Source organism: Balaenoptera physalus (genome assembly GCF_965194825.1).
Source record: "Balaenoptera physalus genome assembly, chromosome: 13".
Classification (NCBI taxonomy): Eukaryota; Metazoa; Chordata; class Mammalia; order Artiodactyla; family Balaenopteridae; genus Balaenoptera; species Balaenoptera physalus.
In genome coordinates, this window is record NC_138892.1 from 20,905,635 (window position 1) to 20,929,810 (window position 24,176).

The 24,176-nt window shown below is 38.1% G+C and overlaps 1 protein-coding gene across 7 annotated transcripts in view; it reads right to left on the reverse strand.

The window, feature by feature from the left end:
* Window positions 1-24,176, reverse strand: part of ANO4 (anoctamin 4) — a 458,290-nt gene that overhangs the window by 14,233 nt on the left and 419,881 nt on the right. For all 7 annotated transcript variants that reach the window (XM_082419367.1, XM_082419366.1, XM_082419364.1 and 4 more), the window contains 3 exons: window positions 16,487-16,639; window positions 15,333-15,480; window positions 9,074-9,193 (listed from right to left, as the gene is read on the reverse strand). In XM_082419367.1, the coding sequence (XP_082275493.1) occupies window positions 9,074-9,193; window positions 15,333-15,480; window positions 16,487-16,639 (421 nt within the window). The remainder of the gene's footprint in view (window positions 1-9,073; window positions 9,194-15,332; window positions 15,481-16,486; window positions 16,640-24,176) is intronic.

The window sequence follows — 24,176 nt, forward strand, 5'->3', positions numbered from 1 at the left end:
CAGCTGTCTCCAGAATTATGTTCTGGAAAGTATACTGGAACCATGTTTGGGGTTTGCCTGACTAATAATGATCTTGGGTAATTCATGAAGCATCGCTGGACATCAGTTTTCCCTATCAACGAACTTAGGGTCTGTCCCACCCTGCTCTAAAATTTTGGACTCACTCTTTTCTTCTATGAGCTTGCAGATGACTGTTGTAAGTGGAGCTCTCAGTTCACACTGCAGCCTACCCCTGGTCTCTTGGCCTTTTCCACTCAGCAGAGGTTTTGGTGAGGGCCGTGCTCAGATGTCATTTGTACCCCGTGTTTCTGTTTTTGATGCAGTCTAACTTTTTTGCAAAATGATCGGCTGCATGTTCTCTGGCACTTGTACAAAGAAAACACTTCCCTGCCCTTCTGTAGAAACAGCCAGGACACCAAGCCTCAAGATAATCAGTTTCACTCTTCTGATCCTTTAGCCTAGTACCTTCCAAGATACAACGTAGCCCAGTGGTGTTAATGTTTGGAGGATTTTTCCAAGTGAGTCAGAACTGTTTTCAGAAAGTAAAACTTTAAATTTCTTGGCTTCAATTTTACATGTGGGAAAGATGGGGTGTTCCCTTTTGGCGTAAGTTAGTGAATTCTCTATAGCTGCTTTTATTTCTCAGGAAATGGATGATTGGCTTGCAAACATTATTTTTCTAGCACCAGGTATATTCTAGCACCAGTTAGTTAATTCATTCCCATTTTTTTAAACTGTGAAAATAAAAACATATGTACATTTCAAAGAATGATAAGTGAACCTCATCGAAGTTAAGCCACAGAACACGGTCAGTGGCTTAGAAATGCCTCACTGGCAATGCCAGACAGCCCGAGAGGTGACCACTATTGTAATTTTCTGCTTCTCTTTATAATTATGCTACTTATGCAAGTGTTCCTAAATAAAACAGTGCTTAGTTTTATCTGCTTTGAATTCTATATAAATGGAATCATACTGTATGTTTTATTTTGTGAATACATCTTTATTGCACAATTTATTTTTGAGTTCTCATTTCTATTCCATTTTCTATTCATATGTTAAACACCACACTGATATAATATATTATGATTTTATACTATATCTAATGTAAGGTGAATATTCACCTTGTTATTCTTCAAAAATATCTTGACTGTTCTTCATCCTTTGCATTTCTTTATAACATTATTTTGGCCCTCTGTTGCACAAAATTGGACTAATCACAATTCTTAGTTTTTATAACTAATCTTATTGGTCCATTCTTGTTCTCCTTTTCTGCAATTTTTATGTTTATGTATTTAATAGTTTAATAACATAATGAACGCTCATAAATCCTCCATGCAACCCAAGAATTAAAATATTACCAGGAACTTATATCCACTTCTGGGCTATATGAGGGAGGACCTTCATCTCATCTCCTTGCTTCCCTTATCCTGAACTTCATTTTTATCATTAACATATTTTTGTTATGTATATGTATATTCATTTGTCTGAATATGATATTGTTCAGTTTTGTCTTGAACTCTCTAGAAAGGATGCTATACAGTATGCAGCCTTCCGAGACTTGCTTTTTTTTTTTTTTTTTAACATTGTGCTACTGAGATTTATCTATGCTGTTGCATGTGGCCATTGCTGTACAACAGACTCTAGTATGAATATATTGTTGTTTTATGTAGTGTATATTTCGATTTATACTCACAAGCTGGTCATTTCTCTATTTCCTTTCAAATTCCCTAACCATATAAAGCTTTGAAAAACCAAGTGTAAGTCTACCCAGTTCAGCAAATGCCCTTTGGGTAAAAGTTGGTTGCAGTGCTCTACATAGTACTCTGGATTCTGCTTTTATTTATTACTAAAAAAAATTTTTTTTCTTGTGATGAGAACTTTTAAGATCTACTTCCTTAGCAACTTTTTAAAAATTGAAGTATAGTTGATTAACAATATCGTGTTAGTTTCAGGTTTACAGCACAGCAATTCAGAATATATATATGTATATTCTTCCTCAGATTTTGTAATAACCCTTATAGATTATTATGAAATATTGAGTATAGTTCCCTGTGCCATACAGTAGGTCCTTATTGGTTATCTATTTTATATATAGTAGTGAGTATATGTTAATCCCAATCTCCTAATTTATCCCTCCCCCACCCCCCTTTCCCCTTTGGTAACCATAAGTTTGTTTTCTATGTCTGTGAGTCTCTGTTTTGGAAATAAGATCATTTGTATCTTTTTTTTCTTTAGATTCCAAATTTAAACGGTATCATATGATATTTATCTTTCTCTATCTGGCTTACTTAGTACGATAAGCTGTAGGTCCACCCATGTTGCTGCAAATGGCATTATTTCGTTCTTTTTTATGGCTGAGTAATATTCCATTGTATATATGTACCACATCTTCTTTATCCATTCCTCTGTTGATGGACATTTAGGTTGCTTCCATGCCTTGGCTATTGTAAATAGTGCTGCAGTGAACACTGGGGTGCATGTATCTTTTCAAATTATGGTTTTCTCCAGATATATGCCTAGGAGTGTGATTGCAGGATCTTATGGTAGCTCTATTTTTAGATTTTTAAGGAACCTCCATACTGTTCTCAATAGTCACTGTACCAATTTACATTCCCACTAACAGTGTAGGAGAGTTCCCTTTTCTCCACACCCTCTCCAGCATTTATTTATAGACTTTTTGATGATGACCATTCTGACTGGTGTGAGGCAATACCTCATTGTAGTTTTGATTTGAATTCTCTAATAATTAGTGATTTCAAGCATTTTTTCATGTGCCTTTTGGCCATCTGTATCTCTTCTTTGGAGAAATGTCCATATCTTCTGTCCATTGTTTGATTGGGTTGTTTATTTTTTTGATATAGAGCTCTATGAGCTCTTTGTATAGTTTGGAAATTAATCCCTTGTCAGTAGCATCATTTGCAAATATTTTCTCCCATTCTGTAGGTTGTCTTTTCATTTTGTTGATGGTTTCCTTTGCTCTGCAAAAGCTTTTAAGTTTAATTAGGTACCATTTGTTTATTTTTGTTTTTATTTCCATTACTCTAGGAGATGGATCCAAAAAGATATTGTGGCGATTTATGTCAAGGAGTGTCCTGCCTGTGTTTTCCTCTAGGAGTTTCATCCTATCCGGTCTTATATTTAGGTCTTTAATCCATTTTGAGTTTATTTTTGTGTATGGTGTTAGGGAGTGTTCTAATTTCATTCTTTTACATGTAGCTGTCCAATTTTCCCAGCAACACTTATTGAAGAGACTGTCTTTTCTCTATTGTATATTCTTGCCTCCTTTGTTGTAGATTATTTGACCGTAGGTGTATGGGTTTATTTCTGGGCTTTCTATCCTGTTCCATCTATTTCTATTTTTGTGCCAGTACCATACTGTTTTGATTACTGTAGCTTTGTAATATAGTCTGAAGTCAGGGAGCCTGGTTCTTCCAGCTCTGTTTTTCTTTCTCGATTGCTTTGGCTATTTGGGGTCTTTTATGCCTCCATACAAATTTTAAGACTTTTTGTTCTAGTTCTGTAAAAAATGCCATTGGTAATTTGATAGGGATTGCACTGAATCTGTAGATTGCTTTAGGTAGTATAGTCATTTTCACAATACTGAGTCTTCCAATCCAAGAATATGGTATGTCTCTCCAACTGTTTGTGTCACCTTTAATTTCTTTCATCAGTGTCTTATTGTTTTCTGAGTACACGTCTTTTACCTCCTTAGGTAGGTTTATTCCTAGGTATTTTATTCTTTTTGTTGCAGTGGTGAATGGGATTCTTTCCTTAATTTCTCTTTCTGATATTTCGTTGTTAGTGTATAGGAATGCAAGAGATTTCTGTGCATTACTTTTGCATCCTGCAACTTTACCAAATTCATTGATTAGTTCTAGTAGTTTTCTGGTGGCATCTTTAGGATTTTCTATGTATAGTATCATGTAATCTGCAAACAGTGAAAGTTTTACTTCTTTTCCAATTTGGATTTCTTTTCTTTCTTTTTCTTCTCTGATTGTCGTGGCTAGGACTTCCAAAACTATCTTGAATAATAGTGGTGAGAGTGGACATCCTTGTCTTGTTCCTGACCTTAGAGGAAATGCTTTCAGTTTTTCACCATTAAGAATGATGTTTGCCGTGGGTTTGTCATATATGGCCTTTATTATGTTGAGGTAGTTTCCCTCTGTGCCCACTTTCTGGAGAGTTTTTGTGATAAATGGGTGTTGAATTTTGTCAAAAGCTTTTTCTGCATCTATTGAGATGATCACATGGTTTTTATTCTTCAATTTGTTAATATGGTGTATCACACTGATTGACTTGCATATACTGAAGACTCCTTGCATCCCCGAGAGAAATCCCACATGATTATGGTGTATGATCCTTTTAATGTGTTGTTGGATTCTGTTTGCTAGTAGTTTGTTGAGGACTTTTGCATCTATATTCATCAGTGGTATTGGTCTGTAATTTTCTTTTTTGTAACATCTTTGTCTGGTGTTGCTATCAGGGTGATGGTGGCCTCGTAGAATGAATTTGGGAGTGTTCCTTCCTTGCTGTTTTTTGGAAGAGTTTGAGAAGGATGGGTGTTAGTGCTTCTCTAAATGTTTGATAGAATTCAGCTGTGAAGCCATCTGGTCCTGGGCTTTTGTTTGTTGGAAGAATTTTAATCACAGTTTCAATTTCATTACTTGTGATTGGTCTGTTCATATTTTCTATTTCTTCTTGGTTCACTCTTAGAAGGTTATACCTTTCTAAGAAATTGTCCATTTCTTCCAGATTGTCCATTTTTTGGGCATAGAGTTGCTTGTAGTAGTCTCTTGTGATGCTTTGTATTTCTGCGGTGTCTGTTGTAACTTCTCCTTTTTCATTTCTAATTTTATTGATTTGAGTCCTCTCCCTCTTTTTCTTGATAAGTCTGGCTAAATGTTTATCAATTTTGTTTATCTTCTCAAAAAACTAGCTTTTAGTATTATTGATCTTTGCTATTGTTTTCTTTGTTTCTGTATCATTTATTTCTGCTCTTATCATTATGATTTCTTTCCTTCTACTAACTTTGGGTTTTGTTTGTTCTTCTTTCTCTAGTTCCTTTAGATGTAAGGTTAGATTGTTTATTTCAGATTTTTCTTGTTTCTTGAGGTAGGATTTTATTGCTATAAACTTCCCTCTTAGAACTGCTTTTGCTGTGTTCCATAGGTTTTGGATCATTGTGTTTTCGTTGTCATTTGTCTCTAGTTCTTTTTTGATTTCCTCTTTGATTTCTTTAGGGCTCTCTTGGTTATTTAGTAATGTACTGTTTAGCCTCCATATGTTTGTGTTTTTTACCTTTTTATCCCCTGTAATTTATTTCTAATCTCATAGTGATTTGTTCAGAAAAGATGCTTGACATGATTTCATTTTTCTTAAATTTACCAATGCTTGATTTGTGACCCAAGATGTGATCTATCCTGGAGAATGTTCCATGTGCACTTGAGAAGAAAGTGTAATCTGCTATTTTGGATGTCCTGTATATATCAATTAAATCTATCTGGTCTGTTGTGTCATTTAAAGCTTCTGTTTCCTTATTTATTTTCTTGTGGATGATCTCTCCATTGGTGTAAGTGAGGTGTTAAAGTCCCCCACTATTATTGTGTTACTATGGATTTCCTCTTTTGTAGCTGTTAGCAGTTGCCTTATGTATGGAGGTGCTCCTATGTTGGGTGCATATATATTTATAATTGTGATATCTTCTTCTTGGATTGATCCCTTGATCATTATGTAGTGTCCTTCCTTGTCTCTTGTAACATTCTTTATTTTAACGTCTATTTTATCTGATATGAGTATTGCTACTCCAGCTTTCTTTTGATTTCCATTTGCATGGAATATCTTTTTCCATCCCCTCACTTTCAGTCTGTATGTGTCCCTAGGTCTGAAGTGGGTCTCTTGTAGACAGCATATATATGGGTCTTGTTTTTGTATACATTCATCAAGCCTGTGTCTTTTGGTTGGAGCATTTAATCCATTGACGTTTAAGGTAATTATCGATATGTATGTTCCTATTACCATTTTCTTAATTGTTTTGGGTTTGTTTTTGTAGGTCCTTTTCTTCTCTTGTGTTTCCCAGTTAGAAAAGTTCCTTTAGCATTTGCTGTAGAGCTGATTTGGTGGTGCTGAATTCTCTTAGCTTTTGCTTGTCTTTAAAGCTTTTGATTTCTCTGTCGAATCTGAATGAGATCCTTGCTGGGTCGAATAATTTTGGTTGTAGGTTATTCCCTTTCATCACTTTAAATATATCATGCCACTCCTTTCTGGCTTGTACAGTTTCTGCTGAGAAATCAGCTGTTAACCTTACGGGAGTTCCCTTGTATGTTATCTGTCGATTTTCCCTTGTTACTTTCAATAATTTTCCTTTGTCTTTAATTTTTGTCAATTTGATTACCATGGGTCTTGGAGTGTTTCTCCTTGGGTTTATCCTGCCTGGGACTCTCTGTGCTTCCTGGACTTGGGTGGATATTTCCTTTCCTATGTTAGGGAAGTTTTCGACTATAATCTCTTCACATATTTTCTCGGGTCTTTTTTCTCTCTCTTCTCCTACTGGGACCCCTATAATGCGAATGTTGGTGCATTTGATTTTGTCCCAGAGGTCTCTTAGGCTGTCTTCATTTCTTTTCATTCTCTTTATTTATTCTGTTCCACAGCAGTGAATTCCACCATTCTGTCTTCCAGGTCACTTATCTGTTCTTCTGCGTCAGTTATTCTGCTGTTGATTCCTTCTAGTGTCTTTTTCATTTCAGTTATTGTATTGTTCATCTCTGTTTGTTCTTTAATTCTTCTAGATGTTTTTTCTTTAATTCTTCTAGGTCTTTGTTAAACACTTCTTGCATATTCTCGATCTTTGCCTACATTCTTTTTCCGAGGTCCTGGATCATCTTCACTCTCATTATTATGAATTCCTTTTCTGGAAGATTGCCTATCTCCACTTCATTTAGTTGTTCTTCTGGGGTTTTATCTTGTTACTTCATCTGGTACATAGTCCTCTGCCTTTTCATTTTGTCTATCTTTCTGTGAATGTGGTTTTCGTTACACAGGCTGCAGGATTGTAGTTCTTCTTGCTTCTGCTGTCTGCTCTCTGGTGGATGAGGCTATCTAAGAGTGTTGTGCAAGCTTCCTGATCGGAGGACCTGGTGGTGAGTAGAGCTGGGTGTTTCTTTGGTGGGCAGAGCTCAGTAAAACTTTAATCTGCTTGTCTGCTGATGGATGGGGCTGAGTTCCCTCCCTGTTGGTTGTTTGGCCTGAGGGGACCCAGCACTGGAGCTAGAGGCTCTTTGGTGGGGGTAATGGTAGACTCTGGGAGGGCTCACGCCAAGGAGTACTTCCCAGAACTTCTGCTGCCAGTGTCCTTGTCCTCACGGTGAGCCACAGCCACCCCCCTACCTCTGCAGGAGACCCTCCAACACTAGAAAGTAGGTCTGTTCAGTCTCCTATGGGGTCACTGCTCCTTCCCCCTGGGTCCTGATAAGCACACTACTTTGTGTGTGCCCTCCAAGAGTGGAGTCTCTGTTTCCCCCAGTCCTGTTGAAGTCCTGCAATCAAATCCTGCTAGCCTTCAAAGTGTGATTCTCTGGGAATTCCTTCTCCCATTGCTAGACCCCCAGATTGGGAAGCATGACGTTGGGCTCAGAACCTTCACTCCAGTGGGTGGACTTCTGTGGTATAATTGTTCTCCAGTTTGTGAGTCACCTACCCAGTGGTTATGGGATTTGATTTTATTGTGATTGCGACCCTCCTACCATCTCACTGGGGCTTGTCTTTGGATGTGGGGTACCTTTTGTGGTGAGTTACAGTGTCTTCCTGTCGATGATTATTCAGCAGTTAGTTGTGATTCTGGTGCTCTCGCAAGGGGGAGTGAGCACACGTCCTCCTGCTCCGCCATCTTGAACCAAATTGCTGCAGCTTCTACATCAGCACTTGCATGTTATGGGTGCTGCTTCTTAAACCTCATGAACTAACCTCTGGTAGCTTCCAACTTTTCTGTAGCTTCCTTTCCTCTTTTGGCCCTCACAGAATTGAGAGAGTGTCAATTGCTCTGGATTAAGCTTTGGCTTAAGGGAATGTTGTTGCTGGTTTGATCTTCTGTACAGACCACTAAAACCTTCTTCAGATCATCAGTAAGGCTGGTTCACTTTCTTATCATTTGGGTGTTCACTGGAGTAGCACTTTAACTTTCCTTCAAGAACTTTTCCTTTGCATTCACAACTTGGCAAACTGTTTGGTGGAAGAGGCCTACCTTTTGGCTTGTCTCTGCTTTCAGCTTGCCTTCCTTACTAAGCTTAGTCATTTCTAGCTTTTGATTTAAAGTGAGAGATGTGTGGCTTTCCTTTCTCTTGAACACTTAGAGGCCACTGTAGGGTTATTAATTGAATTGGCCTAATTTCAATACTGTGTCTCAGGGAAGAGGGGAGCCCAAGGAGAGGCAGAGATGGGGAAACAGAGCAGTCAGAACACATTAAGTCCACTGTCTTATATGCGCAGGGTTTGTAGCACCCCAAAACAATTACAATAGTAACAGCAAAGATCACTGATCACAGATCACCACAACAAATATAATAATAATGAAAAAATCTGAAATATGGCAAGAATTACCAAAACGTGACACAGAGTCACAAAGTGAGCAAATGCTGTTGGAAAAACAGCACTGACAGACTTTCTTGATGCAGGATTGCCATGAACCTTCAATTTTTAAAAATGCAGTATCTGCGAAGTGCACAAAAATGACATATGCCTGTGTGTAACAAAGTGTTTTTCTCTTGCTGCTTCTAATATTCTCTCCTTGTCTTAACTTTTGATACTTTAATTATAATGTCTTAGTGGGGGTCTCTTTGGGTTCCTCTTACATGGGCTTCCTGGATCTGGAAGTCTGGGTTTCACCCCAGAGATTATGTTTTAATCCGTCTGGGTCACAGCCTCGTAAAGAGATTTAAAAATTCTCCAGGGGATTGTAATGCATAATCAAGTTTGAGAACCGCAGCTGTAAATCCACTCAGTCGAAAAGGGCCACTGTCTGAGCAACACCTCCCCACGGCAGAGCCAGCCCAGCTGAGGCTAAGAGTGCCACACCTACCTACAGTACTTGAGAGGAGTCCCCGAGAACTCACTGCCATCAGACTCAGGCTCAGATCGGTTCTCAAAGTCAGAAATTCGGAATACAGACAAGCTGGCGTTCACATAGCCAACCATGCACCTACAAAAGAAAACAGATTCTATAATTAGGACTCGAATCACCTCTGCATCCAATTCACCAAGGCTCTACTTCCTAGAAATCCCCACAGTTACAGGTGCCTTACTTGGACCTGCCTTGTCACAGCACTCAAGTTGGAATACACTGTAAAGCCCTGGGTATGTTGAATGAAGAACAAGTCATTTCTTTTGTTATAGTCCTTTTTGTGCAGAATCATCATCTAGACCATCACTACTCTAATCAGTGCTTCAGTGAAATGGGCAAAAGCATTGCATGATCTGCATAAATAAGTCACCACTTCTTTCATTGATGACACACACATATATGCACACATAATCGCATTCCTTCATTAATGATTATCTATAATTTCTCATAATGCCCTGAATATAACTAGTATGAATATAACCCCCCTCCCAACTCACATCCCATGCTACAGTCATGCTAGATTATGTTCCTTTCATGTATCATATACTTTCATGCCTCTGCTCATGTTGTCTTTTCTCTTGGGATTCCTTACTCATGTTTTACGAGTGGTAATAGTGTTCACCAACTGAGATGTCACCTCTTTTGTGAAAATGTCCTAATCCCCCCAGTCAGAAGACTCATTCCCTTCTCTCTGTGGTGCAGCTATATTTACTTCACAATGGCCATATAGCTTATACTAGAGTTGGCTGCATACATGTATGTCTTCTCCTTTGGACTATAGTGGTTTTTTTCTTTTTTGGATCAGAAGAGGTGTCATAGATATTTTGGTATCCTAGGACAGTCTCATGCAGTGTAGGAATCCAGTAAATATTGAATTCAATTTATTTGATTGGAGGAAAATTAAAGTACCAGAGATTCTATCAAGGTCTTGAAGATGGATCAGGAGTAAAAGTATTGCCTGGACCTCCCAGGGATTATAAGCTTCTTGAGGACATGGCTTTCATTCTGTTTTGGGGGATGGGGGTCAGTATATTACAATACAAAGCACTTGGGCTTTAGGGTCAAATTGTAGCTCTGCTGCTTTCTAGCCATGTGATCTTGGCAAATTATGCAACCCTTTAAGCAACAAAAGTGTCCACCTCATAGGGTCATTGTGGGAATGAAATGAAATGATATATGTAAAGCAAGTGATATAATGCTTAGCCTATAGCAAGATCTTAATAAATGTGAGTGGTATTATTCATTTTATTTCATGCACCTAGCAGGAGGTCAATAAATATTTAATTATTAATTGAAAGAAGAAATCATGGTCTTCAGACTCTCTTCATTAACATGTCTGATGTGATTATCCAAAGTTGCTGAATACCAAACCCAAGTGATAACACAAACATAGTTCTGAGAGCACGTGGGTTCTGTGCATGTGTTGTCTTGCTCAAGACAAGTCACTGGTTTCATAATGGCCTTAAAAGAAATGAACCAAGCAGTAGGACCCATTTGTCAACAGTCACTCATGGGTGAAACAAATGGTCAGTGCGTGTGTAACATGCCCTACTCCCACTGGCAGCAGGCCTCTCCCATCACTCCATAAAAAGGTAATTTGAAATGATTTCTCCCTCATCTATGAACTGCCTAGAACATGATATGAAAACAGTGTCTTGATGATGATTAGCTGTCACAGAGAGGGAGCCAGTTTTGTGAAATACAGAATAGAGCAGAATCTTTTCAGGAGCTGAGCTGTGGGAAGGGAAAGGTGCTCTGGAAACTGGCAAAAGCAGGCCCAGCATTGAAATGGAATAATTACAACCCCTCCTACACTCTTCTCTCACACAGCAGCCCTGAGCTTTACTAAGATTAAAGCTGCTAATGGCTACTCTGTTAAAAAACTCAGTAGAGGACCTAAATTCGAATGAAATACCCATCTCACAGGCTGAATACCTTACATTCAAAATAAAAGATAAAAGGGAGACATAGTTGAACTCTTTATTAAGCATATTCATGTAATGTCAGTCATGAATCAAGTTGAAAATGTGCCTTTAGTGGGCATGTACTCCTTCTGGGTGCAAAGCATTACACATGGAACTAGTAAGTCTTCTTTCCATATAATTTCCATAATCAGGGAAGAAGAGGAACTGCTAATACTGAATTTTCTACGCATTTATCTAATTCTTTTCACTGTGGTAGAATCTTAGCTTGCCAACATCAAACAGTTGAGACCATCATCAATTCAGGGAAATGAGGTTTCCCACACTTCATCGTATAGAGTTCAGCCAGTGGCATCCATGTGTCAACTCAGTGACCTATTGTTACAGCAGGAAGGCCACAGGCAGCAGCAGATCCCATGTCTAGTAAGTTTGCTGGCAGGAGGTCTATGTATCCTCACTGTGACACACCCCCAGCTCCAGGTGAGACAGAGGAAAGACGAGGCTACACTGATGATCAGGGAGAAGTGAGAGGGAAGGAGAAAAAAGTATCAGACAAAGGAAGAGTTTCCTGAGAATATAAAATAATGAAGTCAGTTTTCTTAAGGGGGTGGCAGATGGCCTCTGAAGGCATTTCCAAGAAAGAAGATTCAGAAAAATGTCTTATACAAGGACAGCATTGTTTGAATTAGAATGCATACGTTTTCCAAGTAACTTCTGAGAAGACATTTATTTAAATGTGAGAATTCTGGTTTTAAAACCATTCATTACTTATTGCTTTCCATCCTTTACTGTGGGGGAAAAGGATGAACTAGTGATCATTATCATCATTTTCAAGGGAGAGAACAGAATCAGAAGTTGACTTTTGAATTTGTAGATTCCAGATCAAAGTCACTGCAGAGTGTCTTTGAATTCTGCTACTAAATTTGCTTTTGAGGTTTTAGGCATTGTGACTCAAATAGCATGGGGATAGGGCTGAAAGGGCAAAAAAGCAAGGGGAAATAAGGTCAGGTTTGTGCATTTAAAGTCAGACATGCTTTGTAGACAACAAATGACTAATTAATTTGTAGATAACTTTATTTATAGGTAGTAAATTAGGCTAATGAGATAAGCACAGAAGAAAGTGGACTTCTGACTTCTTGCATTGAAAATGTCAGACATTATGAGATAAGAGTAGACCTCTGTAACCATAAGCTTTATCTTCTGAAATACAACTTTGCAATTGGTTTTGGTGTTGATCGATTTAATTGATTTATAGCTTATATAAATACATTATTTATAGTTCATTAAGATATTTGTAGCTTATTCTGTGAAAATTCAAGCATTGTGTCCTTGATCAAGTCTCTAACTCCTTATGATATCACTATTTTTACAGGAAAATCAGCTTGATTTATATCACTAGATCAGGTATATACCTCACAGTAATTGTCTAAGGCCTGCATATATCCTTAGAGAATGTTCCCAAACTCTAATCCATGTCTACCTGATAACAAAGTAATTAGTTTATTGCATTCATTGAGGGTGAGGGATCAAACTGGTTATTTGTGCTTTCTGGAAAAAAAATTTAGTTTGCTGATTGAAATTTTAACTCTGATTGACAGAACAATTTTATCATATACATCTTCAACTTTACTTCACAATTTCTGTCTCCTGATGTCTGCCCAGAGGTGATTTTAGTTCTCTAAGCTCTTTCTAAAGGGCCCTTGGGAAGATAGCCTGAAAGAGGAAGTGACTTCATTTTGTAGGCAATGAACAACACTCTGATCACCGGCAGCTGGAAAGACAGGATGTCTTAAGAGGGAAGATGAAAACATTTGAAAAATTCTTGTGTACCCACTTGTGTGGAGACCACTGCCTCAAACCACAGTATTCCTTTCATGAACAGATCTGGCTGAAAAATGAGAATGTCTTCCCCACCGTGCTGCTGAAGACTCGTCTGCTGGGAATGCGCAGCCAGGAGTAACTGAAGCACGCTGTCAGAGGGACGAGGGGCCTGTGAACTGAATGACCCTGGACACAGGAGTGAAATTCTCATCCATGGAGGAGCCAGGGAAACCTGTAAGGTGAGGAAGCCTGGGGTTTTGGAGAAAGGTGATTGGTTTGGTTGGAATACTGTTGATTTAGGGTCAGTTTAAATTGAAATATGGCGTTTCCATAGTTTGGTTGGAATACTGTTGATTTAGGGTCAATTTAAATTGAAATATGGCGTTTCCACAGCCGGATTTAATCTAAGTGGGATGTCACTCTGACTGCACATGCTACCTTAAAAGCCTATGACATCTAAAATTTGACAACGCTGCTCCTCTATGAGTTCAGTCATCTCTGAAGCATTTTTAAACTGGAAAAAAAAAACCTAAAAAGGATAATAGAGTAGCTGGTGGGGCAGAAAATAAGATTCATGAAGAAACATACACAAATGTAACTATTTGAAAAAAAGAAAAGCGACCAATGGATTAGAAGATAAAAAGTAGATCTACAAATATTGAAGGTAGCAAAAGGTTCTTAAGAGAAACATTGTTTTTAAAAAAAAAGGCCCAAAGAGCTCAGTAAAACTGAATTAAGGAGGCTATTTAGAGAAATTCTAATCACCATGAACATTGTCTTAAATCTAATAGGCCGTCAAAATTCTAAAGCTTTGATTCATTATCAGCTGCGCATAAATGTTCCCACTTTATTTTTTGGTTTCCTCCAGAACAAGACAGGTATTACCATATTTGAAGTAGCGGAAGAATGGAAATAACCATCAAGATTGAAACCCCGGGGAGTTGACTGTTAGATGAGTTGGATAAGCACTTGTTGGCAAGGGCCCCGAGGGCTGTGAGGTTCAGGATGAAGGGCACTGTCTGAGTCTAGGCTTTACCTTCGTGTGGGCTCCATCAGTTACTCTGCCTTGTGATTATGGATCTAACCTCTCTCAATCTCTTTCTGCTCTTCAAAGCGAGGCTAATAATGCATATCCCGCTACCCGCGTTGTTTTGAGAATCAAATGCAAAACATACATGAAAGTGGTTTGAACAAAGGTAAGCTCTTCTAGGCTGAGTCAAGCAGAGAATGTTCACAACAGTTACAGGTAGAAAGAAATGCATGCATAGTACAATGTAAGTCTTTAAATCTCTCTTAAAATGGGATGGTATGCTCACTTAAAGTGGCTAGATAATTCACATTTAATGGCCACGTGGTTAGTGAAGAACTTTATAGAAACTTCCTCAAATAGCTGGATTGTGAGCTTTATCTCATTCAGTTATCTATGCCTTAGAGCATTTATGTAGGATGAATAATGAAATTGGACCTAGGTCAGGTGTGTATAAATTTAGCTGACTTGATTTGGTGGCACTGTACCCCTTGGGGGCTGATGGAACTACACTGGCTATAGAGGATGAATTAGTTTGGCTCAGACTAGTAAACTAAGAGGCAGGGCTGCTTGTAGGAATATGCATGAGCCTAAGTGAGATGACTTCTGGGGCACCAAAAGGACCCTATGATCCCAACACACATTCCACTCTGACCTACAGACATTTAAATCCCACAGTTAAGTATATTATTTTGACATTAGCCAAACAGGGTTGTTTTATTTTTTCCCATTAAAGTATGTTGGGACTTTTAATCTTTTTTTCCAAGGGTGTAGAAATGAAAGCTAGGGGACATGTTATAGTTTTGCCAAGGCTTTAGCTGACCAGAAATACAGAGCCCTGGCTTTGGGAACCATTGAGGTGATGCCATAGTACTGAGCCCTCAGCGAGTTAAGTTCACCCAACTTGCCTGTGGTAATATAGACACTGGTCAAGTCCATGGCCAGGAAAGAATCATTCAGTTACTTATTCCACAAATATTTATGGAACACCTTGTGAGTACTTGGCACATGATTGCACATTTCCCATGTAAAATTTGCAGAGTCTACACATGACACAAGAGGAATCAAATTATAACTATACTTTTATAAACTCATAAAAATGTCATAACTATACATCATGGAACACTTTTTTTGCTACACACATTAGCATACCACACACTTCTGAATTCATGGTGGGCAGGAGGGGGGAAAATGATTAATTGCTTTTCTCACATTGGATTCCACCTAAAACTTGTATGGCTTGTATGACTTCCAACCCTTCAATAGATCAGAATGTGTTTTCTTTGGCCAAAAGTGTTATTGTATCACATTTCCACCTCCCCACTACAGGCCTTCTGTCCTGGGCTTGTGTCCAATGTACTCCAATGCAGAGGCTTCTGTCTGAGTGTCCAACAGCACACAATGGCTAGGAAATGGGGATTTCATGATGGCTTTATGGCACACTTACTTTTGCCCAGCTTCTCCTTGGCCTGCACAAGGTCCATACTTATAAGCGTACACCAAGCGAGGGATAAAGTCAGATGTGATCGCTATGACAAATGCGTTTGTAATAACAGAGAGAATTCCAATGCCTTCAAGAATTCCATACCAAATTCCTATTCAAAGAGAAGTGTTGAATTAATTCCAGACACAACAGCAGAGGTGATAACTATGAAAACAACTGGGGTAATTCATTTTCAATAGTCCTTTGCACGGGTCCTTCCACCATCCCAAATACTGATTCTTGCAACCAGGAGGAAGGATTTGTACCTTCAAAAACCTTGGCATTGAAGGAGTTTGCATGGAAGTGCCCATGCTCATGACTTAAAACTCAATCGGGTTCAGATATAAGTAGAGAATTCTGGTCAATGATAAGGCACCAAACACTATCTGATCAGATTGGCACATGCAATGTCAAGATGCCACCAGACTGGGAGCTCCTTGGGGGTACCTATAGGGTCTCTCCAGTTCATCTTTATGGACCAAGTTCCTGATGCACTGGCCCAGAGTAGGTGCTCATTGAGTGTGTTTGTTTCATTGGGACGTTCCAAGACCACTGAGTTAAGCATATGCACACCGAATTCTCTTTTGCACACACTGGCTGAGCACCTGCCTGCCCTATCCTAAGCACTGGATGCAGAAATGGATAAAAGACAGTTTCTGATCTCTGCCAGCTTTTGAGGGGCTGCACCTGATTCAACTCAGCATCTCTAGTCAAAAACCAAAGGCCATCTCTGCCTCTAGAAAAACTGGACCATGCTTCCTATGACTCCGGCAAATATTTAGGAAAGAGCAAAACAAAGTTAAGCAAATGGGAGATCTACTTTAAAAAGGAAATAGGTGGTAATAAATCAAATTTTTAGATTCCAAAGTCTTAGGATAGAAACAACCAAACTGAGAATCTATTTAAGCACAAATTCTCTAGCACTGGAAATTATAAATTTCCAAATAGGTAGCTGTACTTGTTATCTAATATTATTTAAAGCTAACAATTATTCTTTTGCAAGAGTTAGTTGAGTCATCTTACATGGAAACCATATGTAAAAATCTAAAGCTGGTAGCTGTTTTATTTTATCTACCAGGTGGTTAATATCTTTTAAAAACACTTCAAATCCAACTTACCTATGTCTTTGGCCCTTGAAGCTAAAGGTCGCCTCCACTGTGTGACAAATTTATAAGCGTCAAGTCGAATTTCAATTATATTATTCAGTAAGGCCAGAAGTGGTGCTAGGGGAAAAGCTGCCACAAAGATAGTTGTAAATCCAAACTGGAGAACTAGGGAAGGAAAAAGGAAAAAGAACAGAGTATTGGTTTTCCAGTACTATTTTCAAAAGGATAATAATCTGAATGTGTCATTGTTTTAACCCATATTTTTCCCCAAAGCACAGGGAACATCTCTTCTAGAAAGACGGCCAGGACACTTGAAAAAGAGGTACCCCTCCCTGAGCCTGGAAGCAGTGGCATCCTAGGAGCAATGATCATACCCAGAGTCCAGAGCTTGTTTTCTAAATACCATTCTCTAATAAAAGGAACCAGGGCTCCTTAGAGAAATGTTTGATTCCAGAGCTATGGCAGGGAAAAGACAAGATTAGTCTGGAATATCTTGTGATGCCAGAAAGTTAGGAAGTGCTTGAGAAATGATGGGGACACATCAATAGGACAAAGAACAAACTTGAATGAGGTCCCAATGGCCAAAGCTGGAAAAATCTGCACAACAAAATAAATAAGGATAGTATTGGATTATAACCCAAAGACTAAGTATCCAAGTCCATACTGAAATAAATACAGGTATAAATATATACTGAAATAAATAAATGGGGGGAAAGGGACAGCTCTTTCTTATGACAGAATTCTAATTAATAAATGTAGAAGGAATGACTAAAAATAGAAAATCACCATTAGTCAGACACCACAGTAGTAATTGTTACAGGCAAGAGCCATCAAAGAATGCTGAAATTAGTAGGGGAAATTATATTGAAAAAATGATTTGTATATTCTCAAAGTATCTCCCTACATGATAGTAATTACAAAGGAAAAAATAGTATCTTTACTATGGAGAAACCTGATAGACATCACCGTAACTGAGTCATCCAAGTTAATATCACCAGTAATAAGACATATTGACATCATACCCCCAAGATGGTGTACTGAGGAGGCTACAATATCCTTTCTGTGGAATTTTTGCCAAAAATGCATAACCTCAACCTAATCATGAGAAACCATTAGATAAACCCAAATGGAAGGACCTTCTACAAAACTAGTAGTCTTAAAATATGTTAAGATCATGAAAAAGACAGAACTGTCATAGACTGGAGGGAACAAAGGGGATACAACTAAATGCAGTGTTGGATGCTGGAATGGGTCATGGACAAGAAAAAAAGACAGTGGAAAACAGGCATTATTCAAATAAGGTAATTAGTTAACAGTACTGTATTAATGTTAATTTTCTGGCTTCAATATATATGTAAGATGTTAACCTTACGATAAACAAGGTGAAGAGTATTTAGGAACTCTGTACTATGTTTGCAACTTTGCAAAATAAAAAGTTTTTAAAAAGGCAGTGCCTCATGCAAAACAACCAGATGGCATAATTGAAAAAAATTTTAAAAGCACTTGGCTGAATGAATGACGGCATATTTTCTACTGTTTTTACTTTTAAAACCTTATTTTAGAAAGTAACAACAAAACAATGACTAACACATACACCATTTTCTATGTAACAGGCACTGTTCTAATTACTTCACCTATTGTAACTCAGTTTTCACAACCACTCTATTATGTGGATACTATTATTAACCTTATTTTACAGCTGAGGAAACTGAGGCCCAAAGAAGTCAAGTAATTTGCCCAAGACACATCACTAAGAAGCAATTCTAACATGGGTGATATGGTCCCAGAGTCCTGAAGAGTCCATTTACCTCATTTCTGTGATACTGCCACCTCCAGGGTATCCCCCATCTTTGGTTACATTCATACTCAGTGACTATGCTGGTTGGCACTTCACCCACCAATAGACACAGGCATTCCCTTCAGTTTTTCCCTTGGTTCCACTTTTCTCCTGACTTCCCTCTTTCCTTGGGTGAGTCCATCCGCTCTCATGACTTTATTATCTGTCTGATGAGGTTTCCCAATTCTCTCTCTCTCTAACCCTGACCAGTTGTCTGCTGCTATGCTACAGAAGCAGCACTTTCCAAACCAATCTCTCAATCTCATCCTTAAACCTGCTCCACCTTTCATGTCCCTCTTCCCCACCTCCCCTCAGAGTTGTCTTACATAAAAACCAGCTTTTAGCTAGCTCAGCCTTGAGAACTAATAGCCTCCAAGTCCCCAAAATTAATTACCCTTCAAAAATGTCTCTCATCTGTCCCTCCTCTCCACTGTCCCCAAATCAAACTCTGATTTTCTAACTGGCTTCTCTGCCTCAGGCTTTCTCCTCCTTCCCCCATTGCTCTACTATTAATGTTGGTTAAAGCCCATCCCTCATCACCTTCCTACTCAATGTTTCAGTCAGTTCTTGTTGCCTGTAGACTAAATCCCAAACTTTTTGCGTGCCATTCAAGGGTCTTCTAAGCCTCATGTCCAAACATGCCCCATGACCCAGACAGGTGTCCCAAACAATCCTCTACCCACCCACACTACAATTCTAGTTTTATGGGGTCGTGTCATGTACTTAGTGTTTCTGTTCATACTCTGGTGAAATTCTATTCTTTCTCCAAGTGTGAGCTCAAATGTGCCCTCTTCTGGGCACATTTAATTAACTACTGCTTCCTCTGTAGCTCCCACAACTCTGCTTATCATCATAGAGCTTATTTTGTCTTAATTTTATGGCTCTTTACCTGTATAGTATCAGGTCTTATGTTTAAGTCTTTGATCCACTTAGAGTTCTTTTTGCGAGTGGTGTAAGATAGGGGTTCAATTTCATTGTTCTACATGTGTTTATCCAGTTTTTTCAACACTATTTGTTGAAGAGACTATCCTTTCCTCATTGGGTATTCTTGGCTCTCCTGTCAACAGGTAGTTGACCACATATGCGGAGGGTTTAATTCTGGACTCTGTATTCTGTTCTAATGGTCTATATGTCTAATTTTATGCCAGTATCATACTGTTTTTATATTACTCTAGCTTCGTAGTATAGTTTGAAGTCAGTAAGTGTGATACTTTTGGATTTGTTTTTTCTCCTTAGGATTTCTTTGGATATTTGGAGTCTTTTGTGGTTCCATACAAATTTTAGGATTGTTTTTTCTATTTCTGTGGTGAATGCCCTTGATATTTTGATAGAGATTGTGTTGAATCTATAGATCAGTTTGGGTAATATGGACATTTTACAATATTCTTCCAATCCATGAACATAAGATGTTTTTCCATTTGTGTCTTCTTCAATTTCTTTCAGCAAAGTCTTGTAGTTTTTGTTGTACAGATCTTTCACTTCCTTGGTTAAATTTATTCCTAGGTATTTTATTGTTTTTGATGCTATTGTTTATGGGGTAATTTCTTTGTCAGATACTCAATTGTTGGTATACAGAAATGCAGCTGATTTCTGTATGTTGATTTTATATCCTGCAATTTTATGAAATTTGTTGATTAGTTCCAACAGTTCTTTGATTGAGTCTTTGGGATTTTTGTATGTAAAGTCATATCATCTGCAAATAGTGATAATTTTACTTCTTCCTTTCTGATTTGGATGACTTTGTCTTACTTAGAAATCCAAAGAAATTTGGATTTCTTTGTCTTACTTAATTACTCTAGCTAGGACTTCAAGTACTATATTGAATAAGAGTGGTGGGAGTGGGCATTCTTGTCTTGTTATTGATGTTAGAGGAAATTTTTTCAATTTTCTCCATTGAGTATAATGTTAACTGTGAGTTTGTTGTGCGTGGCCTCTACTATGTTAAAGTATGTTTGTTCTATGCCCAATCTGTCAAGGTTTTTATCATGAAAGGATGTTGAATTTTGCAAATGCTTTTCTGCATTTATTGAGATAATCATAATTTTTATATTTTATTCTTTTTTTTTTTGGTAGCACAAGTTCTTTTTTTTTTTTAATTATTTATTTATTTTTGGCTGTGTTGGGTCTTCGTTTCTGTGCGAGGGCTTTCTCCATTTGCGGAGAGCGGGGGCCACTCTTCATTGCAGTGCGCGGGCCTCTCGCTATCGCAGCCTCTCTTGTTGCGGAGCACAGGCTCCAGACGCACAGGCTCAGTAGTTGTGGCTCACGGGCCTAGCTGCTCCGTGGCATGTGGGATCTTCCCAGACTAGGGCTCGAACCCGTGTCCCCTGCATTGGCAGGCAGATTCTCAACCACTGCGCCACCAGGGAAGCCCACAAGTTCTTTTTAATAATTAGAATCAAAGCCTGTCCTGGAACTCAAGTCCACTTAATTCCAAAACCACTTAAAATTTTAATGGGGGGAGGGACAAGATGTCCCCAAGGAAGAATAAGATGGTGTTTATCAAAACAGCTTTGGACCTACTCAGGGCTTCAACTCTGAACCATAGTTTTGGGGAAAAAAAAAATAAGACAAAATGTGTCATTTCCTAGAAGAGTCTGAAGTGGAGTTGTCAATTATCTGCTTTTAGCATTAGAGGATTTTTTTTTCTGGTATATATTCTTTTAGTGTATTTAATATTCTACATGCACACATACACAGATATCATTATTGCAAAAACAGGAAAATCTATTTTATAGTCTTCATGAAATGATCACATTATTGTGATTGCTTATTTATTGTCTTTCCTCCCAGGAAGGCAGGAATAATATCTCGCTTACCATCCATCACTCTTCTACTACCTAGCATAATACCTAGCACAGGAAGACAGATATATGATAATGCATACATCTAGGATTTTTTATAAATATGCCAAATTGCCCTTTTCCATGAATTCCTTGAAGATGAAACCCTTTTATAGGAACATTTTTGCAAAACCATCAGAGTACACCCAGAACTGTCTGTAAATGACAAAAGACTTAAAAATGACCATGGTTAAAGATTTGATGAAAGTTCATAATAATGCAATTGACAAGGAAATTTAGTTATTTCTGAGATATACATTTTAAAGTCACTAGACTTATGACTTATAACATTACACCAGAACATATAAGATTTTTAGAAATTTCATGTAATGTCTGAAACATTTATATTAACATATTTCCGTACAAATAACCCAAAGAAAGTTTAGTACTAGTTGTTTTTCTTTTGTTTGTTCGTTTGTTTTTTTATACTGCAGGTTCTTATTAGTCATCAATTTTATACACATCAGTGTATACATGTCAATCCCAATCGCCCAATTCAGCACACCACCATCCCCACCCCACCGCGGTTTTCCCCCCTTGGTGTGCATACGTTTGTTCTCTACATCTGTGTCTCAACTTCTGCCCTGCAAACCGGTTCATCTGTACCATTTTTCTAGGTTCCACATACATGCATTAATATATTTGTTTTTCTCTTTCTGACTTACTTCACTCTGTATGACAGTCTCTAGATCCATCCACGTCTCAACAAATGACTCAATTTCGTTCCTTTTTCTGGCTGAGTAATATTCCATTGTATATATGTACCACCCCTTCTTTATCCATTTGTCTGTCGATGGGCATTTAGGTTGCTTCCATGACCTGGCTATTGTAAATAGCGCTGCAATGAACATTGGGGTGCATGTGTCTTTTTGATTTATGGTTTTCTCTGAGTATATGCCCAGTAGTGGGATTGCTGGATCATATGGTAATTCTATTTTTAGTTTTTTAAGGAACCTCCATACTGTTCTCCATAGTGGCTGTATCAATTTACATTCCCACCAACAGTGCAAGAGGGTTCCCTTTTCTCCACACCCTCTCCAGCATCTGGTGTTTGTAGATTTTCTGATGATGCCCATTCTAACTGGTGTGAGGTGACACCTCATTGTAGTTTTGATTTGCATTTCTCTAATAATTAGTGATGTTGAGCAGCTTTTCATGTGCTTCTTGGCCATCTGTATGTCTTCTTTGGAGAAATGTCTATTTAGGTCTTCTGCCCATTTTTGGATTGGGTTGTTTGTTTCTTTAATATTGAGCTGCATGAGCTGTTTATATATTTTGGAGATTAATCCTTTGTCCGTTGATTCATTTGCAAATACTTTCTCCCATTCTGAGGGTTGTCTTTTCGTCTTGTTTATGATTTCCTTTGCTGTGCAAAAGCTTTTGAGTTTAATTAGGTCCCATTTGTTTATTTTTGTTTTTATTTCCATTACTCTAGGAGGTAGGTCAAAAAAGATCTTGCTGTGATTTATGTCAAAGGGTGTTTTTCCTATGTTTTCCTCTAAGAGTTTTATAGTGTCCGGTCTTACATTTAGGTCTTTAATCCATTTGGAGTTTATTTTTGTGTATGGTGTTAGGGAGTGTTCTAATTTCATTCTTTTACATGTAGCTGTCCAGTTTTCCCAGCACCACTTATTGAAGAGACTGTCTTTTCTCCATTATATATCCTTGCCTCCTTTGTCATAGATTAGTTGACCATAGGTGAGTGGGTTCATCTCTGGGCTTTCTATCTTGTTCCATTGATCTACATTTCTGTTTTTGTGCCAGCACCATATTGTCTTGATTACTGTAGCTTTGTAGTATAGTCTGAAGTCAGGGAGTCTGATTCCTCCAGCTCCGTTTTTGTCCCTCAAGACTGCTTTGGCTATTCGGGGTCTTTTGTGTCTCCATACAAATTTTAAGATGATTTGTTCTAATTCCATAAAAAATACCATAGGTAATTTGATAGTGATTGCATTGAATCTGTATATTGCTTTGGGTAGTATACTCATTTTCACAATGTTGATTCTTCCAATCCAAGAACATGGTATCTCTCTCCATCTGTTGGTATCATCTTTAATTTCTTTCATCAGTGTCTTATAGTTTTCTGCCTACAGGTCTTTTGTCTCCCTAGGTAGGTTTATTCCTAGGTATTTTATTCTTTTTGTTGCAGTGGTAAATGGGAGTGTTTCTGTAATTTCTCTTTCAGATTTTTCATCATTAGTGTGTAGGAATGCAAGAGATTTCTGTGCATTAATTTTGTATCCTGCAACTTTACCAAATTCATTGATTAGCTCTAGTAGTTTTCTGGTGGCATTTTTAGGATTCTCTATGTATAGTATCATGTCATCTGCAAACAGTGACAGCTTTACTTCTTCTTTTCCAATTTGTATTCCTTTTATTTCTTTTTCTTCTCTGATTGCCGTGGCTAGGACTTCCAAAACTATGTTGAATAATAGTGGTGAGAGTGGACATCCTTGTCTCATTCCTGATCTTAGAGGAAATGCTTTCAGTTTTTCACCATTGAGAATGATGTTTGCTGTGGGTTTGTCATATATGGCCTTTATTATGTTGAGATAGGTTCCCTCTATGCCCACTTTCTGGAGAGTTTTTATGATAAATGGGTGTTGAATTTTGTCAAAAGCTTTTTCTGCGTCTATTGAGGTGATCATATGGTTTTTCTTCTTCAGTTTGTTAATATGGTGTATCACATTGATTGATTTGTGTATATTGAAGAATCCTTGCATCCCTGGGATAAATCCCACTTGATCACGGTGTATGATCCTTTTAATGTGTTGTTGGATTCTGTTTGCTAGTATCTTGTTGAGGATTTTTTCATCTATATTCATCAGTGATATTGGTCTGTAATTTTCTTTTTTTGTAGTATCTTTGTCTGGTTTTGGTATCAGGGTGATGATGGCCTCATAGAGTGAGTTTGGGAGTGTTTCCTCCTCTGCAATTTTTTGGAAGAGTTTGAGAAGGATGGGTGTTAGCTCTTCTCTAAATGTTTGATAGAATTCACCTGTGAAGCCATCTGGTACTGGAC